Genomic DNA, 25,037 nt, shown 5'->3' with positions numbered 1-25,037 from the left:
GATGTATAGGTGACATTTATTTGATGTCACTCGCTAGGTGCGCTGGCATCGGCCACTACGGTCGACATCTTCGAGGTCTCTTTCTATCCCACGTACGTGTCAGGTGTCGTCTGGCCGGACCTTTCAGCGTCGGTTAGTAGCATTTCACAGCTCTAAAGGGTCTTTTTGGCCGAAACTAGGGGCTACTCCCAGACTTCGGTGCTTTTGAAGCGCCGTAGGAATATTTTTTGCGTGTGTTTTAGTTGGTTTTTGTCGCTCTCAGACTTTTCCACCGCGGCCGCCTTGCTCCATGCAGCGCTCCGTGTCGCGCGCCGTGCCTACAGCGGTAGCTCTTCGGCGAGGAGTGTGATTCTTTCTACTTTGGTGTTTACTTCGGGGTAGCACGGTGTGATTACTCCGTTTTGTTTTGCTAGTTTCCTTATTGTTTTTTTCTCTACCGGATTTTCTGTAGTACGGCCGTGTAACCGTGTTGCTCCATCGGCTCCGTGTCGTACGTCGTGCCTTCGCTGTTCGCTCCTGTGAAAAAACATAAAGTGCGCCTCACCGAGTGCGCAGCTAATGAAAAATGCGCTGCATTTTTTATTACTCAAAAACTATTTAAAAACCGCGTGCAAACGATTTGGGGACCAACGAGACAAGCGACGGCGACACGCTTCGGTGTCGCTCGCGCGACTAGACAAACCGCATGAAAGCGACGAGCCACCAACACGATGAGCGCTAAGTTTTCTAGAAGTTCAAAGACCGAGCTACGTGACCGTGAAGGGTGAACCGCATGTAAGCGATTTAGCAAGAAAGGCGACAGCGACGGGAGTAGGCGACGAGCGACAGAGTTTCTCACGGTCGCTCGTCGCATCATTCGGTTTTTAGATTTCTAGAAATCATCGCTCATCGCCTTGGTAGCCTGCTCCCGTCGCTTTCATGGGGTTTGCCTCGTCGCGCGAGTGACCGAACAACAGCAAAGTAGGTAGTCGTCGCTCGACTCGTCGCTCGCTAAATGGCTTACGTGCGGTTGATCCTTTACACACGGTACTCGGCGGTAACAAAGAAATTAAAACGGCCCGCCCCCGGGATAAACTGTTTTCTATATTCTGTTCAACCAAGCTTCTTCACCGATACAAAAGTAGCAGACACAACCAGCGGACGACCGTGTACCCAACGCAGTCAAACGTCAAACCGCAACCTCGAAGATGACGGATCGCCGGTGACGCTCCCTGGCAAACTCGAACCTGCAGGCTCAGTGAATACCGCCTATATGCAGAGTTTCCGATGCAAGAAAAAAAAAAACAGTTTTCGTGAACTGACACCTGTGTGGTAGTCCTATCAAAATTACTGAAACATATTTATAACTCGGTTGTGTCGTATACCCACAGAAGTAGACAGCGTCTACTGCGAAAGTAGAGCATTTAAGCCAAATCTTAAACATTATGCTACAAATCAAAACACCAAATGAGAAAGAACCTTCGTTCGCAAATAATAATTTTTAAGCAATATACTCCAAAAACTGCGAAAATTGAACACGTAATAAGCTATTAATAGCGTGAAAAATCGTCATCTGGACAAATTACCCTATTACAAGTTGCCCTATGACGAATGGCCCTATGCGACGAATCGCCCTGCTACGAGTTGTCCTGCTACGAATTGTCTTTATGATGACCTGATGACTTCCATAGCGACTGCCAAAAAAAACGCTTAGACCAGTTATTTTATAGCATTTGGCTCGTGTACGAACGTGCCCTCGGAACTAAAAGGGTGTAGATGACAAAGACGTTTTATAAACTTTATCTTGTAAGTCTTGAAAGTTCGTTCTGGACTTTCCGAAAAAAAGATAAGTGAAATCTAAATAAGAAAGAAATAACAAAAAAGTCGCACGCTTGCTGAACCACTCAAACTGTTGGCTCGGCAAACCTACAGCCTCCCGTGCACTGTCGGCTTAAAGGTGAATAAAGTATCGAAACCGGACAGAGGATCGTGAACTATCCAAACAGGATACAACACAGCACGCATGTTTAGAAGAACAGCCTCCGACCTTTCCGAAACTCCAAAAGAACGCGAACAACAAGGCATTGTTCGAACTTTTCTTGGAAGGCTTCTCAACCTCATAGTTATACATACACGTCCCATAGCCTCTCCCACCCCTTTCCGATTCCCCTAAACTCTCAGAAAAAAAATTAAGTAGATAAAGAAAACCCAGTTTTTGACTAGATGCCCTAGCGGCGAATAGCACTATGACGAATTGCCCTACGCGACAAATTGCCCTGCTACGAATTGTCTTTCGACGAACGGCCCGTAGCCCCCCCAAAAAAAGCTTCTACGTCTCCTGTGAAACCTTTACCATATGGTCACTCTCCTGCCGTCACCAGCGCCCAGACAACGATGTCGAAAGATAAAAAAGCCGTCGGTCCTTTGGTCCGGCAACTGCGCACCTTCTTCCACGCTTTCAGCTTAGGGAGAAAAAGAAAAAGCAAATTGCAGCTCCTTCAAGGCCAAAAGGGGAGCGCCCTCGCAAAGGCTTATCTTAAGGGGCAGCCCAACAATGAACACAACGAGAGGATTTGTCACTTATATCCTCTTCAAAGTTCAACCCAAGTTAAAAGCGCAGTGGATGCTATTCTTGGCCTTGGCCTTGAAGCAGGTGCCGTGCTCTGCCTTATCTCTAGCTTAGAGACTGCAGTCACGTGATCCTACCCGGAGACCCGATTGGCTTTAAACAAGCAGAGCGTCTACTCTACTGTCAACCCCGAATGAACAGGATAGCTCCATACTTCCTAAGAAACAGCTCAACCCACAAAGTGACCCCCAAGGGGGAATGCAGGCACAAGCTGATCGGGGCGCGTGGCTATCGGGGGGGGGGGGTGCACTGATGGAGGATGACCATTGTCGCTGTACAAGTACGCTTGTTGCGTAACGGAGGGCTCAAGGGGAGGAGGTGGCCGAGTGGGGTAACGCGTCTCAGCTCGGAGCGTGGAGCGAAAGCTTGCGCTGAGAACCTCCTGCTCTTGATCCCCGCCGCCCCCGCCCGTTTCGATCTGGATGAGTTTCGTACCGGCACGCGTTCATGTGATCACTACTGGGTGATGCACGTTAAAAACCCCAGGTTAGCGGTTGTACCACACTGGCCAAATTTCTCATCTACAGCTAAGAGACCGATTACCCGTTAAGGCGCATCTCCATCAAGGCTGTATACACATAAAGAGCAAGCCAATTTTTTTTCGGAGGGCTCATATTTCAAGAAAAGGGTGCATGTGCGCCCGATGCACCCGACTACACCCTTTTTTTCTTGGAGTGAACGAGGTATGACAGAAGCTTTTTAAAATGGACCCTGACGAGTATCGGAAACTACAGTTCGTCAGCCTGGAAAAGTTTCTGCAGCTCCATTCGCGCGTGGAACTAAGAGCCGCGCCAAAAACCGAACAGAACACAATGATTCGCCAATTTTGTTTTTCTCAAGAAAAAAAAAAACACAAAATTTTTTTTACATGTATCACACTAAACGCTTTTCAAGTTGAAGGGAGACTGAAGCGGTTTTATATTTGAGAAAAACACCAAAATAATCTTCATTTGGCTTCCAAGATAAAAAAATATCGAGATTATTTTTCAATCTGGTGCCCGGAGGCTGCAGAAATTATTTATTAATGTTAATATCAAAGTGCACGGGGCGTGGCGTCATACTAGGAATTATCGGAATCCTTGCTCTAGCGCCTCATCAGCACCTGACATATGTATGCGCGTGCACTCTTGCTCTCTACGAAAAGGCCACAAATAGACGTCACGACTGACGTCCGTGCGGAAATATACACCTGGCAAGCTTGCGATTGCAAGCGCTGCCCACACGAGCGACACGCGCTTGGCGGCCCAAAGATCCTAGTGTGACGTCACGACTGGACGGAGGATTTTCGGGTTTTCTCACGTTTTGTATAAATCTTCGTGGAAAATGAACGTAATATTAAAATTCACGGGATAAAAATACTCAAGAATTCTCCTCTATTTTTTTCTTTTTTTTTAAGAATTGTTTATTCAGTTATTCAGTCTTTTCACTCCGCGCACCCGCCGACTGAAAAAAATATTTTATTCTATTGTAGTAATTTGTTCTGTCAAAAACATAAAATTTTCGTTGTTCCTAAGTAAGAAGAAATATGAAATCTTTTTTAACAACTTACGATCAAAAACGAGGACAAGCGGACTCCGTTGATTTCGACCAATCGCCCGACGTCCCTCAATGGATGTCACGGTCCACGTCATTCATAAGCTGAATTTTTCCCCACTCTCGGGCGTCGCTCTCATCGATCCCGGTGTGATTGTTGCTGGTTCTATTCAATTAATTTGAGCGGCGCGCTAGCGCAACATCGGTCTTAAACTTTGTAAAAAATTACCTGCAACACACTTTGCGTTCATACCAATCGTTAAACTGAACTTCAAAGTGGTCATCATGGTCCCTTGAAACTTCTTTTTTTTTTTTTTTTCTTTTTTTAACAGATTTGTGTTTGAGTAATGACGAATTCCACTCGTCGTTTTGGCGCGTTCCGGGATCGACAATTTTGGAGGGCGCGTTAGCCACTGGTCGTTTCAGATCAACCCGGTTGTCTTTCGCACGTCCTTTTGGAGCAGTGCCGATTCTGATTTAGGGTTCGGAGCGCCCAGAGCTCGATCGGCTGATCTTCCCGGACCCGAGTGGAAGACGATCTCTGGGAGACGTAACTTCCTGCCTCGCCGATCATGACGGGAACGGCGGTCGACCGACGCCTGATAGAGCTTTCCGAAAATGGCGATAGCCCAGCGCGATGGGGAATGCCGGGACGACAGTTGGTCACTCCCGGAGGCCTGTCGTCTTCCCCTGGTGAAGTCGGAGTCGCGGTGGCTCCGCACGAATCGGGTCTCCGTAGTGGGTTTAGGCTAGTGATCCAGAACGACAAGGTGAATGGTCGTTTAGACACGCCTGAGACCGCTTACAATGAGTGAACACAGCTTTGGATACCTCCCGGTCTCCCTACAGTTTTGGGTGTCATCCTTAGGCATTACTGTATTATCACGGATGAAAAAGTAGGTTCATTTAAGAACTGAAAATGAATGTACAATAAGGTGAACTCGCACCCCTAACTAAAGCAAAAAGAACAGCGTGCATCCCGTGACGGTGACAAGGGACCAATATCCCTTTGGTGCCAAATTCAGCTTCTTTTGTACATGCTCTGAATTCTAGAACATTCCGAACGTGAACGAGCGATACATTACAAGATGAGAAGGTTATAGAAGAGACGAGAAAGATAAAATGAGAAATTTGGCTGGTGGGGCCCTAGTCCCGTGCCTTCCCGTGGGAAATGCGCGCGATGCCAACTCGGTCGTGAAAATGTCAATAGAAATCACTTCAGTAAACGTAGCCCTCGAGAGCTGTTCTGACCTTCCCTAGCAGCAAGTCAGATACCGCTCATAAAGTACAAGATTGTTCAATCTCAGTTTTACGTGTCATCACTGTTATTGAGTGTATGGAATCACACTTTTTTTTCAATCGGATCGACGAGGGATTTAGGAAGACATACGTCCAAAACCCCTGGTGTATTTTTCCGCGTCTCCGACGGGCCGGCTTCGTGACATTAGCATGTCTCGTTAACCGTAGCGTTTATATGTGGCCGGCATGTGACGTCATATTACATACTTATTTTCATGCAGTGATGTAGAAGCCAGGTGCTCAGCAAGCAATGGCCACCAGAATGGTCGCTTATGTGATGTCAGTGGAAGCCATGTTTAGTCTCCACCGCGATAAGCAAACCGCTGGCATCTCCTTTTTGACACGCTTCAATGGACCCTTTTCAAAAGTTAGTGTACCTACCACGTGCAGAGCCAAACTCGACGCTCTAATGGCGGCGCTACGCAGCTTCTGCACCCTTGGAGAGGCAAGCGTCTTTGAAAGCATGCCACAGAGAAGCGGAGAATCCATTCTAACAAGTTGGTGCTTTTAAGTCGCTTTTGATTCACAAAATCGGGAGTGTTTGAAGGTAGACGATCTTGACCTTCTATCACCGTCATTAGTGCGGAGATATTGGAGCTATTGAGCCTGCCACGAGATGGCTCCGACGTTTGGAAAGGGTAAGTTGCAGTGTTAGTGCTCGTCTCGTGCAAAAGCTGTCTTTAACAACATAACAAATGCAACTTGCTGTCTACGGCATTTGACGTATTGTTTTCACTATCTCGCATTTTGTGAAATGTTTAGAGGGCGCTGGAACTTTTCACCCTTTAAAAAGGTTCCTGACAAAGCCATTCTTACATTTTCAAGTGTTTTTCTCTCCTTTACGCACGTTTTTACGACGGAAAATGTATTCGGCTACACTCATTATTTTCAGCGTTGCTATTGCTCACGCCGGTGATGTATTGATTCTATTTATTTCGACGCTTCTGCATGGCGTTTTTCTAAGTGACGTAAAATCGAATTTTACTTTTCTCTTGGGCCTAAACCTCCGAGCTTTTGGGCACCATAAACAGTTCTCATGGAAATTCCGCACACAATATTGCAGACGAGAAATAATTTGTGTTACGGCATGCATTATACCCCGGAAAGGCGTAGGGTTTAAATAGGCTTGGGCAGAGCCGTATATGTAGAGAGTTCGGCCATTTGTCGGGAAGTATAGGAGACAAATGTGGAGGCGCCATTGGCCGAAAGCGGGCTGGGCGTGTTCCAGGGCGTCTTCATAAATTCGAATGTGACCAACCAGAAGCCAGAAATAATACCCTGGCGGTGGTCATGAGAAACAAACCTGATAACTGCATTGGAGTAACTCTCGATGGCTGAAAATATGGTACACGTGATGTTTCAATCACGCTCATCCGAAATGATGGTGGAGGAGGGCGACTAGCGGAACGATCGACATAATCCGTAAGCCAAGCGCCGAGGGCCGGGAATCTGCCGTCCGAGCGGTCACAATCTGTCCGCGCAAAGCAGAGTTGAGCAGCGCTTTCGTTTTTTAGATCTTTCTGCATGATCATGATCAAAGCAACACGTACATCCTATTTTCAACCACGAAGAGTTCCTCCATTTCACTCTTACGCACTTATTAAAACCATATACGAACATAGACCTTCGATCAGAACTGTTTCTCGCTACCACCGCTGGGGATTCTTTTCGGCTTCTGGTTGGTCAAGAGACCATGCCAAGCCCTCTTTCCGCGTCAGATGCACGCCGTGGCTCTGCCCGCGCCTCCCATTCACCAAACTCTCTGGGCTTGGGTAGACACACTGCATTGATTTTATTCATAGATTCCGTCATAGTCGCTGACAAATAAGACACGCAGGGTGTGGCTTAATATTATAATCTTGATTCTTGCTTCGTGATTGCTTCTTCCGTGTTCTTATCCTCTAATACCGCAATCCTACTGGAATAGAAGAAATATTGAGATGCTCGTCAGTCAGCACGTCCTTCACTTAGGTTGTCAATGATTTTTGGAGCGACCTCATATAAATATATGCCGCTATCTCTACCGATACCAGGACGGGCTGATTCGGATACTTTAATACGTTGGTATTCTAACGGGTATCTCAAATAGCGGCCAGCCTATTTAAAGGTACCGCAAAATTCGGTTTCTTAACCCATCGCGCTACGAGGAACCCGAGGAAAAAGTGAAGGAAGAAATAGGCTTAACTCCTACGGGAACCCAGCCAAGCCACCGGTCTTCAATCAATAGAGCGCCCTATTGTTTGAAAACTGGTGACTTCGCTACGTTTCCAGGGAGTTAAGCCTTTCTTTTACATTTTCCTCAGGTAAGTTCGCTCACTGCAAATTTCACCAAAAAAAAATTCACCACCTGTGGGCAAACCTGCAGAACATCGTAGCGCGATAGGTTAAGAAACCGAATTTCGCGGTCGATTTAAAGAGTTTGGCCGCTACTAGATACACCCGGTACTACATCCAAATGTCTTCAAAAACACACAAAAAAAAATTGCGACTAGGTTAACGCAAACCTAGTGATTATATGTTTTTATATCTGTGACATTGAAGTGGCGACCGAAATTCTTGTACTCTTAACCAAATATGGTAATTCTTTTTTTTTTATAGCGATTTGTCAAGGCAACTTAGTTTAAGCAGCGTTCTTAAGTATTGCCGGCTCCAAAGAAGGGTTTGGAGCCAGCAGTACGTAAGCCACGTTCCGCGTTCTAAAAAAGTTGTCCGCCTTCATACGCACTTCGACGTCATATGAGTTCCATGCCGTCTGCCAGGATCCTAGCTGTGTCGCCGCGGTGGTTGTAGGAGCCAAAAGTATCAGCTTTCAATAGTAATTTTTGCCGGGAATTCTAGCACCAAGCGCAAGGGTTGCGACATCTGACAGCATGACCCTTTGGCTCCTGTGAGGTCGTTTCAGGACACTTCGGGATAACTTTTAAGGCATGGGTGCGATAGGATCCTAAACGCAGCAGTCACAGACGAGTTCTAAAGGCACGTACTCCAGAGTTCATCCAGCTAAGGGCGTCACAAATAGGTAGAAAGAGACACCGAGGTCATTATACCGGAAGCAGTTGTTCACGAATTCAACGTCTGAGGTACGTCAGGTCTAGGTAGAGGCCATGCACTTGGTTCTTCCTATTACACCTACAAATTAAGAGAGGATACAAATGTAGCTTATTAATGCGGAACGCAATTGCATTGTACGTGCACGGAATGCACAATCACGTAATGTTTGTGTTTTGCCGAGTTCCAAACTGCCAGAAATCCTTTCACGTTGTTGGGCATTTGAGAAAATTACTTCTCGCGCTTCTCTTAGCCTCTGTTCAGATTACGTGTAGAATCCGAGTTACCAAATGTATGTGACCGTCCCAAAACGAGATTCCATTAATCATGGTGCCGCACAATTAGAGCGCCGAAGAGCGAAAAGTTTGACGGATATCCAAAAGGTTTTCGCAAGAACAGGAACGTAGGCGCGGTACAAAAGATTAAGATTATAACCATCATTATTAAAAACTTAGCAACAAGGTAATCTAGATTCTTCACTCCCTTTCTTTTATATGGTATGGCAATCTAATAGCATTTTGAAGTCTAGCGAAGTAGTATATCTTCTCACAAGCTGCATATTAAGAAATGCATTTGAAAGAATGAATAGTGTTAACGAAACACGACTGCAAGATGCCCCCCCCCCCCCTTTCATCTCTCTCCCGATTATCCAAATTTGTTTCGTTCGAACTATTCACATGAGTATGGGCTTGCTTCCCGTGGTTTGCTTTTATTGCATTACATTTTCAATGTATTGTCTTTGCAGAAGGGCTTTCTTATTTTTGTTGAGTTAATTGTGCTTTGTTTGTGAAAGGGAACTTTGCTGGAAGATCTTTTTAGGATTTTTTTTATTAGAAAAATACCGTGACTTGTGACGAACGTTTTGTTTCGTCCTCTGTACCGAGAAGTTTTTTGCGAGTATGGAACGGTCGGATAACAGGAGCGGTTACGTTCCAGGTGTCGTGTATCCGGTTCTGATTGAAAGCAGAAGCGGCAACTCAAGAGGCGCTGTTCGACTTTCTAAAGACTACGTCATAGACTTGGAAGATTCCAGTATTTTAGGGGACCGTCTGTATTTTTCCGACGCTAGGTATGGAGAGGTGAATCACGAATTGGTAAGGAAAGATTACCTTTGACAAGAAAGCATGCTTCCGCCTTATTGATTGAAATTCACATGATTTATTTGGAAAATAAGCATTCCACCCGTTTATTCGCTCAGAAGTTATTTGATGTGTCCGCTAGTGGCTTTGGAGGTTTTCGTACGTACGAAAATAATGTTCAAGCAGACTGGTCTCCGCTATTATTAACGCAAATAACGCACATTAGTTTAAATGATGAGCCGACTCCCACGATTTCTTTTTTGCATTCTTTGAGAAAGTTTTACTTCCTCGATGATTTATGCAACCATTCACCCCAAAATTCGTTCTGCGTCTCGGTGAAATTCATTGAATGTAATCATTTACTGAGTTTTTATCAAATGCCATAGCTTGCAAAAAAAAACAAAAAAAAAACATGAGTGATTCCAGTTTGTGAAGGTGCATGACCAGCGAAGCTGTTTAGCACATGACACAGACCTGTCAAACAATTTTGAACAAAGGTACGTCCAGATTTATTGTCTTGATCGGTGGTCATCGTGAAGAGCCGGAGGAAAAAAGACACCCGCGACGGGACCGCCAATCCGGGAGAGCGGAAGGAACGGAAACTAGGCTCACAAGCGCTTGCTGCGACTACAAGGGGAGGGCGGTGCGAGAGTAGACGTAGCTGACGCGGGTCGGACAGCGCCAAATCTTTGAGAAACATTTATTATCTACCTTAGAGTCTCCTGATCTTCAAAATGGAGCCTATTGATAGCTAATCTACTGAAAATGAATATCCAACTGATGAGACATAAGCTTTTACATAAAATGAAGCGATTTTGGACCAAATTCGGGAACTGAGTTTTTGTTGACGCACACAAAAAACCCACGAAACCCTAGCCATAAATAGCTTGGCTATAAAAATAACCGTTTAGCATTTCAGCTGCTACTATTATGAAGATCGCTTCGCAGTTATTTTACTCATAATATGTTGTTTTCAGATGGATACTACAGACATACGTAATAGTGTTTATGAAAATTCGGAACACAGGGCTTCCTTTACAATTACTGAAACAAATCTCGGAATTGAAATGGTATGTACAAATATTTTCGAAGTATATATTCGTAAAGGAAAAATAAATACGATTATACAAATGTACAGGAGGTTATGCAATCTTTATTTATAAATCCTCTGTTTGTTAACCACATAAATTTTCGCGAACATTTTATGAACCGGCCATGCTTTTTTTAGTTTCGTAAAAATGAAGGTGTATTAAGGATATCGGAAGTTCACACGCCACCGCGTCTGAAGAACATTATTTATGAGAACTTTACAATTAATATTTAGAATACTTTCTGCATAAATTTGTTCCTAACCGATTGAATTTTTAGTAAGGATGAAATGTTTGGTCAGCGATTCAAAAACAGTCTGCAACGTGCAATGCTTGCAATATTTAGAAATCTTTCACTTTTTTTAACAGGAAGGATACCTAAACTTTACACATGGAATTGAGCCATTGCGAATACATGACAAATCCGGTCGAATCCCTCACAGAATATTTCCGCTCCCGACGCCTGAGGAGGCGATCCACTTGGAAAGTAAGTGACAGAATCAATCACTACATTAGATATTTGTTGAAAATTACTTCCCGAAGCAAAAATGATTAGAAATTTCGAATGTACGACCGAATTCCTTCCTTCAGCGTTCGCTTCGCGTGCGGTGTCAACACTGGTACGCTCTCAGTTATTTGCCATTTATTCTCTCGATGGATTAATTTACCTCCCGTTCTTTTCTATAACACATTCTGTTTAATGGGTGGCGAAATGAGCGAATTAATTGATTATCATTGGAAAATAAAAGGAGAAGTGCTGGAAAAGGCGACAGCCCCTCAGTATTTCCTTATTTGTTTTTTACTTGCACCATTTCAACGGCTCCTGTATTAGTGATCTGAGTATATAATCCGATGTTCAGAGTATGCAAAGTATCACAGTATGTATGATCTCAAATCGTACCAATAATTAGCACTCTCTGAGTTAACGGAAAAGGTCAGTGGTTTGGCAATCGGAAAAAAGTTCTTATATCCTTATACTCAGGTTAACACACCCTAAGTGCGTTCAAAGTTGCCGTTCTATTTTTCTAAATAGTTTAATTGGTAGCACTTAAAAATCCCGAAAAAATATGTTTCTCCAACTGATTTTTAGGACGCCGAATACACTGACAATTATAACGTCTCTTATATTTTTACTTAATAATACTTACCTTTATGATAACACATCAAAAATGCCACTTCGTCGTCTTTTCTTTCAAACAAAAAGAGTTATCTACTTCATATCGGCATGGTTCGGTTTTGAGGTGATGGTATTTAGATAAACACATAGCTGACATCTGATATTGTAACAATTTGAGAAAATTACCTTGAAGATATCTTAACGACTAAAATCCGCAAAAATGGGCCAACAAAAAAAGACAAGAAACAAAAAACTAATTGACAGCAAAACACGAAGTTTTCCTCTGTAATTTTGCTGAAGAAGCATGCCTTTGAAAAGTTATAACCTTCGACTCCGATTACTTTTTACATTCAGTATCACTATGATGTTTACAGTTCCCGTTGAAGAACGTTCCCATGAAAGTCTACCACCAAGAAGTAAGCTTATTTTGTTTTAAAAACATTTAACATTTCTCAGCAGTCCTCTCAACCAATTCTACAAACTCCAAGGAGCAGGCTACAATTCTAGTTACATGCGCGGCATACATACTGGCCATTTTATAACTATGATGCAATTTTCTCTACACAGTAGAAACCGTAATTTTTTCTTTAGGTTTTTGGTTTGAAATAATGCAGTAGACGTCAGCACGTGCTGCGCGAGTAACTACAATTTGAGACCGCACTTTGATGATATAATGAATTTGAAAACTTTCAATTGGAGAGACTGTTTCACTTTAACGAAAATAAACCCTGGAGAAGGGGAACAAGATTCTTTTCCAGCTCGCTTGCACATTGGCATTTAATTGCATTATAGTCACACTGTTTCACTATCTTACACAGAAAACAAGATAAACTTTTCTGGCATCTTGCATATTTAAAAAAAATGATTACACAGTTAATTCTAAACTTCCAGAGCACTGAGGACATGCCATGATTTGAAACTTTCTAGGTAACACTGCAGAGCCACCCACCGTGTGGCGACCTGAAATGTACGTCATGTTTGACAGTGTAATACACAAGTCCCTCAATGAAAGCAAATATATACAGGCTCGATACGTCATAAGGCTAATGAACATCGTGCGTATGCTTTATATTTCTTCATTTTTAAAAATAATATAATAATGGAAGTTTTCATTGACCAAACAAAAAGTGCTTATTGGGGCTTTCGTGCTCCGATTACTGACACCCGTTTGAATGCCTTATTTCTTCCACGAAGGTGAATGCAATCTTCAAGACGGTTCGCAAGCCCCGAATAAACCTCCAGCTTGTTGGAATATTTCGGTTTCAGGTGCGTATTCATTGTCCAAACCCCACACGTACATTGGTATCTTTAAATTTGAAAGTCCTGTTATTGCCGCAAAGAGTGCAACATTATTGTAAACTCAAAATTTTTAGAAGAAAACAAAATATTTTTGTCATATAAAGTGGACTTTTTTATTTGAAACCTTTTGGATCAGATCGCGCTTTGCCAAGGGGACTCGAGTGAGCGGAAAACAATAACTATTTGTTTAACTATAAATTATTGGATGCCTATGATTTAAATAAGATTCATTTGCGTTATACCAGATTAATATATTTTACATTAGTATAGCTATAAAATTGTGCATTTAATCACTAGCTGTATTTTTGAACATGACAGATTGAATAATAAGTTTATCTAAGAACTGGAAATAATGGGGAAGAAATAATTACTGTAAATTTAAAGTGTGGTTTAAGTGCCTTTTTTTAGTAAACTTTGACAATGTAGTACAAAAAGTTGGTCAGACGACTTCTTTATGCTTGATTTTAGTGCGTTATGAGATATTTTGTTTTGTTTAGCGTTTCGTTGATTTAAAAAGAAAACAATGAATATACAAAGCATCGCATGATAGAAAAATGGTAAATTATAAAACTATTTTGGGATTGTTTTTGTGGAAATGTGTTTATTCAAATTATCGTAGTGAAACAGGTATGATTTAAAGCACTATTGAAATCATGATAAAAATAACGATTTAAATCGTCCTGAATTTTATTCTCCACCATGCGCTTTAACGCTCATGTTTTCTGGGTTGGAATTATTTTTGTATTGGTCAGCTTGATACAATGTTTTGTTTTTGATATGATAGTGCTGCAGAGCAGGTTTACACAATTGTACCGGATGCAAATATATGTTCAGTATAGTAATAATAATAATAATAATAATAATAATACTAATAATAATAATAATAATAATTCTTTATTTTCTGTGCCCACAAAGAACTTTTCAGTCTCCACTGTGGTGCACAATATACTAAAATACAAATACCGCAAAAACTAAAATACCCATTACAAATACCACACACACAAAAAAAATCTCATTCTAGGCGAAAGACATCCATTAACAAACAAGCAAGGTAAATTCTCGAAGACACATGAAAATATCCAGGTGATGTTCCTTATTGAGGGCCAATTGAATCCGTGACAAAGGGGATACAGGGGACAAGCAAGATGGATAAAATGTTAATACATTCCGGCTGGCTCTTGATGGAACATGGAAGTTAATGGATCGTAGTGAATCCATTGACCTGACGTGACCATGAACAGCTTTATGAAGAAAAACAAAATCTCTGAACTGCCTCCTCACGGCAAGTTTATATAACGCAAACCAGTGAAGTAGCCTTTCATAATGATAAAAAGACCTCCTTCCAATATAGCGGTCATACACAATTCTTATCAGCCGCTTTTATACACTTTCGATTTCTGTTGCCTGACCAAGAGATAATGAATTCCAGATTACAGAGCCAAATTCTAACCCTGATCTAACTAGTGACTTAAACAAATGCAACAAACAAGAGGGTGATGAGAACCGCCGACATAACCGAGAAATAATGCCTAACACTCTTAACGCAGCAGTAACAGTTATAGACATGCTCTGTGAAAAAAAATGAACTGTCAATAGGGACACCAAGATCCCTTACAAAAGATACCCAGGGTATCAAGGCGCCTTCAAAGTTGTAAGAAAAAGAAATCAGTTCACGCTCTCTAGATAGTACAATATGTTTAGTTTTCTCGGGATTAAACGACAAGCGGTTTTTAAAGCATCAATTTGAAACATGTTCTATGTCAGCTTGAAGGCGAGTGCAATCTAATACTGTCCTCACACTTAAAAGTAGTTTAACATCATCGGCAAAGAGAAGAATGTTTGCATCACGAACACAGGAAACAATATTATTTATAAACAAAATAAACAAAAGCGGTCCCAGGATGGACCCCTGGGGCTTCCCGGATTTAGAAACAAACTCGTCGGAGTAGCATTCTTCAACACGAACGACGACCTTTTATATAACTAGAAAACCATGCGCACATGTGTGGACTGAATCCATGCAGAGCGAGTTTTTGTAGAAGTAAATCATGACTAACACGGTCGAACGCTTTCGATATGTCGAAATAAATAGCATCTACCTGTCCCCTACTGGGCACAATTGGCGCTGAGAAATTTAAAAATGAGCATAAGTTAGATTCTACCGATCTTTCCTTTAAAAATCCGTGCTGAGCTTCAGTTATCATTGGGTTCAGGTAAAAGTAAAGGCGCTTATAACCTACTTTTTCAAATACTTTTGCAAGTCCACCTTACAGTGACACCGGCCGGTAATTGTTAACCAATGTAGAATCACCGGAATTAAAAATAGGCACAACTACGGAGAATTTCCAAAGTTCAGAGAAATAACATTGTGCAACAGATAAGTTGAAAATATGCATTAAAACTGGAGCAAAAATAGGACAACAACCTTTTATAATAATACTAGGTATGCCATCAATGCCGGTTGATTGTTTGGGTTTCAGTTCTTTTATAGCTTCTAAAATGTCTTCAATGCAAACAGTAAATATAGACAGATGATGTGAACACTCAAGTCAACGGAACTAAAAGAGCGGCTCGTGGGAAAAGAAGAATAGCAGAAACTGATACACTCAGCAAAACGAGTTGCAATATTGGCCTGAGCACACAGATAACCATTATCGTCTCCGAGGCAAATATTTGACTTATTTTCACAAAAACAATGCTTTGTGAAGCGCCAAAGGTTTTTGGGATTTTTCTTTAGGTTATACTCGATGTCATTTAGGTACAGTTGGTTATCTTGTTCATGTAGTTTTTTCTCCAAATTGCGAAAAATGCTGAACTTCTGATACCACACATCTAATCCTGTTTTTTTTTTTTTATAGAAACGATGACAGTGCAGCTTCTTTTGCGAGGCGATTTTTAACTCTCTTGAAAACCAGCAAGGGTAATGGGAAGAGCGCATAAACCGTTTCGGTATAAAAATATTCATTGCATCCTTGACAATAGGTGTCAAGGTTTCTGTAGCTGAATCAGCTATATGGTTATTTAAAGGGACCATGAAACAATTCTGAAATCGAATTTCATCCCCAGGACGTCGTAAAAGGTGTGAAAAGAAACGCAAAAACACAAAAATAGGGAGCGAAAAAAATTCTTTCCTCTAGAACTTTTAAAAGAAAACTCGACTATTTTGCGCCTTCTCTCCTTTGAAAGCTCTCTGCCTTTTCACTGCTATCCATCCGCGGAACTGCCCCACCTCAGCCGAATCCACGTCGCCTATTGAGTAAGCGCCTACCTCACCAGCACCGCGATCATAAACAATAAATAGCCGGCAAATGTTTCCTAAAAGTTTTGTTAAATAATATTCAGATCCACATTTTGTAGCATAATTAGAGATGTGTGGCGAAAATTGCAAAATTTGATATTGTATTGTATTGTATTGTATTTTACGGCGCAATCTCTTTGAAACGAGAGTCGAAGTTCGACACGCCAAAAAAGTTAAAAAAGAAAAAAGGAAAGAAAAGAATGATAGATGGCGCTTGACAGCCAAGCGCCATCTATCGTGAGGTGAACGAAGCTGAGAGCCAGCTTCGGAGCTGTCTGCTGTCTTACTCACTTTTTACGATTAAATCACCATGGCCGACAGCTTCGCCTGGTCGCGACGACCAACGAACGTTTATTTTTTTACGTGTTCTTCTCGCGCGTCCCGACTTCCCGACTTCAAGCAGAAAGAAAAAACTACTTGAAACAGACCACGACGAACAAGAACGCTGGATCCACAAACACCCGAGAAAAGCCACGACGGTCACGAATCCACCGACTGCGACCAAGCGAGCTGCGCAGAATATAGGCCTAGCAGGCACTCCGACTCGGCGCAGCGTTGCTTCAACGGTACTTGCCACAACAGGCTGCCCACTACCGGCTGGCGTGCTGAATGGAATATGCCCGCGCGACCCTTATGGACCCTTCCCGTATTATAGTTTGATCGCTGACCTTAATTTTAGATTAAGAGGTGAGGTCAATCTCTTTCCCTTGTCATCTCCTTGTTTTCCGAGGCAGTGTTGACGAACACTGTCGTCGAAAAGGGACTCTCGTCGATTCTATCTTCTTGTTTTGTGTGATATAGAGCTCGAATGAACGCCGTATGGATTACCTTCGTAACACGGTATGTACATTTTGTTATTAGTATGCCATTTTTATTCTGACACAACTGCACGTCACTGTCGAGCTATAAAAGTCCGTGGGAGCTACGTGCAATGCCGGGCCAACTTTCCTTTGCCGAGTGCCACGTCAGTATCGAATTCAAATCGTAAAAGATCGGTCCCGAAGCGCTCACCAACAGCGCGAATACAGCACTACCATCAAACGCGCGCGTCCGCTCAGAGTGTGAACAGGTATGTACGTGGCCCTTGCTCAGACTGTCGTAGTTCAAACGTATTTTTTTTAACGTCGGCTCGCTCCTGCATCTCCAAGGCTGCGAAAAACGCCGCGGCGATTTGTTTCCAGCTACGTCGCTTTGCAAACGACTGACACGGGCCACCTTTTACCAACAATGACACTTGGGTTGACTTCTGGAGTCTTCAACAGAAGACTCGCCGCACTTCCCAACAGGCATTCCGGCGTATGAGACTAGTCCCATGCTGTCGCTGTAGCGCAACATATCTCATTGAATTTCGCTCAGCTGCGATGTGTCCATGGCTGTCGCGCCGATGAGAGGCGCCGATTGAGAAAATACGTCGGTGACATCAGCGCAGTAAAACCTACCGGCGCACCCCCAACTCGCCTCCGCTAACGCTCCCATTCTTCTACTGCCGAGAGAACTTCCGGTTCCTGTCCCAGCGTACGTCACGACCGTCAAAATTACGCCGCAGCTTGTTTTTCGGTCAGGTGGAGAGAAAGAAAAGGTCGACATTTCGTTAATTTTTTGTGTAGAAGTTAATAAACCAAGGCGAAAACGGATGCCTGTTCGGCATTCAGTGAACGTTGAAGGTTTAATGTAAAACTTATCTCGCAAAAGGAAAAAGGTCATTTCATGGTCTCTTTAAGACATCCGACCAGTCATACTGCTCCATAAATTTGCACAAGCCAAGATAATTCCCTCGAGAACAACAATACGCTGCAGAACTTTTATTAACACGAAGCCAACATGACAAGCAGAATTTTTTTTTGAAAGGCGAGTGATAAGCATCTACTGGCACTAACGGATTCGCAGTCGGAACCGTAGGATCAAATGGAGCATTTGATAAACATAAATCTAGCACGTTTCCATGACTATTCGCAAATGCGTTATACTAATGAAAAAAAATATATGAACAAAAGTAACCAAGAGGCTTTCCTAGAAGCCACACTTGATAAACAAGAAGCAACACCGGTTGACCAATCAATTCCGGGAGAGTTAAAGTCACCGTATATCAGAACATGAAATTTAGAAAAGTCAACGTTTTTCTGAACGGTTTCAAAATGTTCTACAAATTCTACATCATCAAAAGAAGGAGGGAAATAATAGTTACCAACTAAAAAGTTAAGACCATCACTGGTGGGTATTTCTACCCAAACACACTCGGCATACGTTTCCAAATCCTTCCTCCGGCTGCACTGAACTGAAGACTTAACGGCCACCAGTACTCCTCGCCCCAATTTCATGCCCGTGTTAGCATAATCCCTGTCTCGTCGAAACACATCATAGGCTGGAGGAAAATAGCTGCTGTCGGAAATGCCGGCACATAGCCATGTCTCGGTTAAACATATGATGTCAAAAAAACTCAGTAAAATATTCGACATAAACTCACTGGACTTGGAGCGCAAGCCCCGTGTGTTTTGATAATATGCCTCCCATGACCTAAGCATTCACAGCAGTTTCAGATTCTACCACATAAGTTCGCGAACTGTCCAGTTTCTCAAAAAATTGATGGAAGATCGACCCCTCTGGCCAAAGTTCTGATTTGTTCAATATTTCGAAATCAGATTGATTACATGCGACGTGGAACGATGTATAGGAATGGTATATCGGTTTTAACTTAGTGACGCTAACACATTTACGTTCAAGAAAAGGGATTATCAGATCCTCAACATTCGACACAGATGTGTTCGTATGTAACCTGGACACAAAGAGCGCCTTCATGGGCGGTTGGCGAGGCACCGCGTGTACCTTCTCAGACTTGGCTGTGCCGGTTGATGTCGGTGAACGTCGTCTCCGCAACACAGGAGTCGAAGACAAGGAACTTGAAAAGCAACAGTGGGAACATCGCCATCCGCCAAGCTATCGTTAGGCTCGAGCGTTGCACCCTCCGCCGAAGATGGCCGCTGCACTGCCGCCGCGTTCAATGGAGGCCGTCTTGCCGATGGCTCAGATGAACGTCCGCAAAAGATGAGTGAGGTCTTGCAGCCAGAGGCAGTCGCTCGAGTGCCTTTTTGTTCAGCAAGCCAATTTCCGAGCTTTAAAAGGTATTTTCTGGCTTGAGGCTCTTCACATCCAGCCGTCAGAACTTCCGATTTCGTAGATATGCTGTGCAGCAGATGAACCAGGTCAGCCGTTTCCCAAGGAGCCGACCCATTAGCAGCGCTCTCCGAAGGCGCACTCAATCGTGACACATTCGCTTGGTCATGCCGGTCATCGTCGGTGTCCGGATGGTCGTTCGACGATGTTCGGCGAAACCTGGTACACTCGGTGCATTTATAGCCACTCAAACCGCTTTGCATTAAAACTTCGTATTCTGCTTGGCCTACGACAAAACATTTGCAATGATATCGTCGATTGCATGGACCCGAACAAGCCAAAAAATGTTGCTTAGCGTAGAAGCGAACGGAGTACTCACCGCACAAATCCGTCGGCATCTCTGTCATTCGCCACGCGTGCTTGATATCAACGGTAAATTGGGATATATATAATAGATAAATAATGAAAATATTAATAGTTAACATAGAAACTACCACAGGTTTAGAAATTTGTATAAAAGGACAAAGGACATGTCAGTAAAATAGATAAAAATATCCGCAAGGTATTTACCCTTCCCATTTAGACGACTTTTTTCCTGAATTCGTGTGAAGGTGACGTGTCACAAAGTCAGGGGACGTCATTTCTTCCTCCAAATTTAGCGGAGAAAGAGAATTGGTGTTGAGGTCACGTGGCGTCAATTTTCCTCCTAAATCTAGGGTGACCACCTTCCTGCCGGTGGAATGTGGGACACCCTGACCGGGGGGGGGGGGGGGGGGGGGGAGTAAGAGGAGGACGGTATTTTCACGACTCAAAAAATAAGTATTAAGGGAAATTCACCAACGCGCACGCCCCGAAATCCTGTGCTGTCCGAAAGCGTATTATGCAACTGAAAATTGTACACGGCAAATAAACTAAGATAAGTTTCACTCACACTGATATACTTTTGTTTATTCGTGATGGTAAATATTTTATTAAAAGTATCTAAGTTGAAAACATAAAGATCGACTGCACCACACCCCAATATGCATCAAAAGGAAATAAAAAACAGTAAATATTTTTCGGCTTATTGTTTCCTGTCGATACTTACTCTTATATTAACATGCTCCTACACAAAAATAAAACCTTATGTTGTTATTTTTTTGACCGTTGTGAGTTTCAGGTTTTTTGCCTTCTGTGGCCGTGTTCAAAAAAAAAGAAAAAAGCTTTCCACAACAAACCTTTCGCATGATACAGTATGATTTGAAATTACAATAGTTTATTTTTCAGCTTTTGGCGAGCAATTTTCGCTTGCAATATTTTGCCATCAAGGGGAGAGGCACAACGGCGCATGTGCGTGAGTCTCTTGCAAGAACTACGGTTGCTTCCCGCAGTGCTTGGCAAGAAAATTATATAGCATCGAGATTCACAGATTTATCAGCGACCTCCGCGGTTCCCCGTTGCCCGTTGTTCGGAAGCGCCATAATTTGCGCAGTGAAGTTGACAGCAGTGTGAAATGCGGGACATTTTGAAGATTTTGGAATTTCTTGCGGGACGCGGGACACGAGCCCTCAATGCTGGACAGTCCCGCGAGTCGCGGGACGGGTGGTCACCCTAGCTAAATCTAGAAGACAAATTAAAATTTCGTTTAGGTAACGTGACCAAGTCACATGACATCACTTTTTCCGCTATATTTGGCGGAGAGACAATATGTTTTATAGGTCACGTGACATAAAGTCATGTGACGTAATTTCCCCGCTAAATTCAGTGGGGACAAAGCAGAGGTCAAGAAAAAGTCGGGACTCGGAATTCAGTTGTTCTGTTTTCTGAGTTGCATCGTGGGCGCGGCAGCAGTATTGTAGGCGTTACCGAAAAAAATAACGAAATACGTTGATCATCACAGCAAATGATATCAAGGCCATACCAATCATAGCTGTCGCGCATCTTTTGTGTTCTCCTCTACAGCATATATGTAACACTGCATTAGCAACTAATACTTTTCCCCATGGCATGAAAATTCCAAGAGTTTCTGTTTTGCACAAAGCCCAGGTTCTTTTGAGAACATTAATAACTATAGGCTCCTATCCGTACTTAATTTGTTTTTAAAAGTATTAGAACATCTGATAAACTAAACGCTTCTGCAAATTTTTGAATGTTAGAGATGTCTTTGTAATGCAACGATACGGTTTTCAAGAAAAAAAGTCAACAGAAATGGCGCTACATATTATCAAATAAAAATTAATCCACATATTGAAAATAAACTATTTACCACTGGAATATTTTTAGACTACAGATAAGCGTTTGATTTCATTCAACATGCTATTTTGTTTTATAAACTGCCGTTTTAAAGAATTCGAGGTGTTGCTTTAGACTTGGTACATAGGTAGTTACTCGTCTTGTCGGTCACAATATACGTGTTTTAATGGATACCGGTCCAAGCCAGAACAAATTTCGCATGGGGTTCCATAGGGGTTGATTTTAGGTCCTCTGTTTTTTTTTAAATTATTTATATTAATGATATTGGTACCTATCCCAAAACAGTCCTGAAATAGTTTTGTACCCCGACGATACAAGCTTATTTTTTTCTGGTCCATATTTACGTCATCTAGAAGTTACTGATAACACGTGGTTCATCGAGTTATCGGAGTGGTTTGTCTCTAATCAACTTCAGCTAAATATTACAAAAACAAAATATGTAATTTTTAGGCCACACGATAAACCTGACGATTGTGAAATTTTTTTAAAATTTCAAGACTTTGTGATCGAGCGTGTAAACGTTTATAAATTGTTAGGAGAAATTTAAGCTGGACGCCTCTTATAAATAAAATGCATGCAAGCATCTTAAAATCTATGGTATTTTATACAAAATTAGATTGCTGGTTCCATGCTGGTTGAAACGTCAGTTGTACAATACTTTAGTTACTTTCATCTCCATTACTGTTTATTAGTTTGGGGTTCAACAACAACAGAAAGCTATTGATAGGTTGTGTCTTTTGCAGAAACAAAAGCTATAGGTTGTACAGAAAACCTTCAGCATACTGACCACACAGCACCGTTCTTTTGGAGCGCCGATCTTAGGCGACTGTTTCTGGCTTAATCGGCGTCGGCGTAATCGTGAGGTCACGTGACCACCGTGAGGTCACGTGACACCGGTGACGTCACGTGACCTTCGTGAGGTCAGGTGACCCCGTGATATCACGTGATCCTCGCGAGGTCACGTGACTTCAGTGAGGTCACGCGGCCCCGGCGACGTCACGTCACCCTTGTGAGGTAACACGACCCCGTGAGGTCACGAGAGTCACGTAACCTCAAAGTTACGACGATGGCGTCGCCGTCGCCATCGGCGTAACCGTGACGAGTAGCAGGCAGGATGAGGAGGTGAGGAGGAGGAAAGAGTATACGCTCCCCTCAGTACACTTCCCTCCTCCTCCTCAAGAGCTGCGCTCTAATTAAGTTTTACAGGGAGTTACACACTCTAGCAAAAACCCGTGAGTCTACTTTCCCGCACAACACTCGGATATCCAATCAGCGCAACTTACGGAGGCAGCTCAGCGAATGATGATACCGACACATATGTTTAGACCAAAAAACGCAGTCTCAGTGGTGATATTAAGCAATGCAAGCCTGACGTTTTGCATTGATTAATGTCACAACTCATACACGTTTTTTGGTCTAAAATAATGTTTCGGTACCGTCATTCGCTAAACTGCCTCCGCAAGTTGCGGTGATTGGCTTTCCGAGTGTTGTGCGGGAAAGTAGACGTCCGGGCTTTTTTTAGAGTGTAAGGGGCTTTCATATTTTAAGCACAGTTTTCTTACCACTCAAAATAATTAGTGACCCCACCCTTTTTTTTTTCTTTTTTTTTACGCATTTTTTTTTAGGAAAAGTTGCAGTCGATTCTTTGTACCAGTGTGTGATGTGTGAGAAATAAAACGAAGATACGTTTGTCGCAAACAGATGGTATCCCTCTAATCGAATAAAAAAATGGTTTCGAACAAGCCTGAAAGGAGGGAGGGGGGGGGCGGTGCTCGTGCTTGCCTGCACACATATCGTATATCTCATGGTATGTTGTGGCCCCGAACAATGTAAGAAAGGAGCGTCGGTCTGTGTTGCGAAGAAGGGTTCTATGATTCGATGAGGGTAACAAAGAAACCACTAATTTCCGCCATGACCTTCCACTATTTTAATGTCGCCTTTCCATAACACCGTGTAAATGAATAAGAAAACGAGGACATATGTCTCAAAGTGATAGTGCCAATCAAGAGCAATTGGGGATTTATCTGTCTAAATCAAAGTTACGAAATCGCTTCTGCTCGCGCCGTCGAAGCCGTCGGTTTGATTTCGAAGTCATCAATCGTTTTCTATTTCAATTTTGTACAATATTTATTTTTTTCGTGACAGATGGCGCTGTCAAAACAAATCTAGTTCGTTTCTTTTTCGTTTTCGCAAAGGTGCGTATGTTTCATTTAGCTTAGTAGACTCAATGCCAAGTATCGCACAATTTTATAAACAATTAAACCTATAAACATTATTGCGTCTAGGAAGTGCTACTTTTCGATGATAACCAAGCACCTTTTTCAACGCCGGTCTAATTTGTGATTGAAAAAGTAATAAAATATAAATATTTTCGTTTAATTCTTCATGTTTACAGACGAAAGAAGATGAGTATTTTGTTGTGGAGGAAGATAATATAGTCTCAGCGGCTGAGTCAATAAACGGCTTTGGACAATTCACCAAAAACACCACGTTCAAAAGGCCTGCCGATTTCTACCTGATGCTCTTTGGGTAAGCAAGATCACGTAATTCAGCCTGAGGTTGAGTTGTGCCGTGAGGCAGAGATAACATATCCTAGTTCCTTATGGCGATGCAATGCTCCCGAATGATATGTGATAGATTGAGGCGTTCGTGCGACCATTTTCGGGCTTACAATAAATTAAGCACTGCTTAGATCAAATCTTTGGCTTCCATAACACCCGAAATACGGATTGGCTTTTATTTCAACTCAAAAGCAAACGTAATTTTTTTTTTTTTTTTTTTTTTACAGAAACGTGCACAGTTAGCTTTCAAATCTTTGCCGGAACACGTGGCCACATGATCTTTTATTACGTATTCTATTTAGGAGAGTGGCAAAACCTTGGCGGGGGCTGGAGGGGTATTACTGCAGGGTGATTCAAGGAGAGGCCATGCTCTTTAAATCGACCGCAAAATTTAATTTCTTAACCTATCGCTCTACGATTTTGTGCGGCGTTGCCCACAGATGGAGTTTTTTTTTTTGTGTGTGTGTAACTTGCAAAGAGCGAACTTACCTAAGGAAAGGGTAAAGAAAGGAAAAGGCTTACATCATATGGAAACGCAGCAAAGCCACCGGTCTGCAAACAACACGGCGCCGTTTCGCACGGGAGACAAGAAATTGCGCAAGCGGTCGCAACCCCAAATGCCGCCAACGGACGAGCATACGACGTCTTTAGCAGACAAGGAAATGCAGTTTTTTGTATTTACCTCGCCTGTTTTTGTTCCTGCGACTGTCGCCGCCTGCGGAACGCGCGCCGTTTTTGAGTCGATGAAATCGTCTGCTAAAAAA

General features: G+C 42.6%; 1 protein-coding gene across 1 annotated transcript in view; it reads left to right on the top strand.

Moving 5' to 3' along the window:
• Window positions 1–6,303: 6,303 nt before the first annotated feature.
• The window catches only part of LOC115318165 (venom metalloproteinase antarease-like TtrivMP_A), a 41,544-nt gene continuing 22,810 nt past the window's right edge, over window positions 6,304–25,037 (top strand). Inside the window, exons 1-8 of the mRNA XM_040209031.2 lie at window positions 6,304–6,352; window positions 9,425–9,582; window positions 10,545–10,637; window positions 11,025–11,142; window positions 12,147–12,188; window positions 12,700–12,827; window positions 12,967–13,038; window positions 24,108–24,241. Of these exons, the coding sequence (XP_040064965.1) occupies window positions 6,304–6,352; window positions 9,425–9,582; window positions 10,545–10,637; window positions 11,025–11,142; window positions 12,147–12,188; window positions 12,700–12,827; window positions 12,967–13,038; window positions 24,108–24,241 (794 nt within the window). The remainder of the gene's footprint in view (window positions 6,353–9,424; window positions 9,583–10,544; window positions 10,638–11,024; window positions 11,143–12,146; window positions 12,189–12,699; window positions 12,828–12,966; window positions 13,039–24,107; window positions 24,242–25,037) is intronic.

This window comes from Ixodes scapularis, unplaced genomic scaffold, assembly GCF_016920785.2.
Source record: "Ixodes scapularis isolate PalLabHiFi unplaced genomic scaffold, ASM1692078v2 PGA_scaffold6__148_contigs__length_123643588, whole genome shotgun sequence".
NCBI lineage: Eukaryota > Metazoa > Arthropoda > Arachnida > Ixodida > Ixodidae > Ixodes > Ixodes scapularis.
The sequence above is the reverse complement of the archived record's forward strand: the minus strand, read 5'-3'. Positions and strand labels throughout refer to the sequence as shown.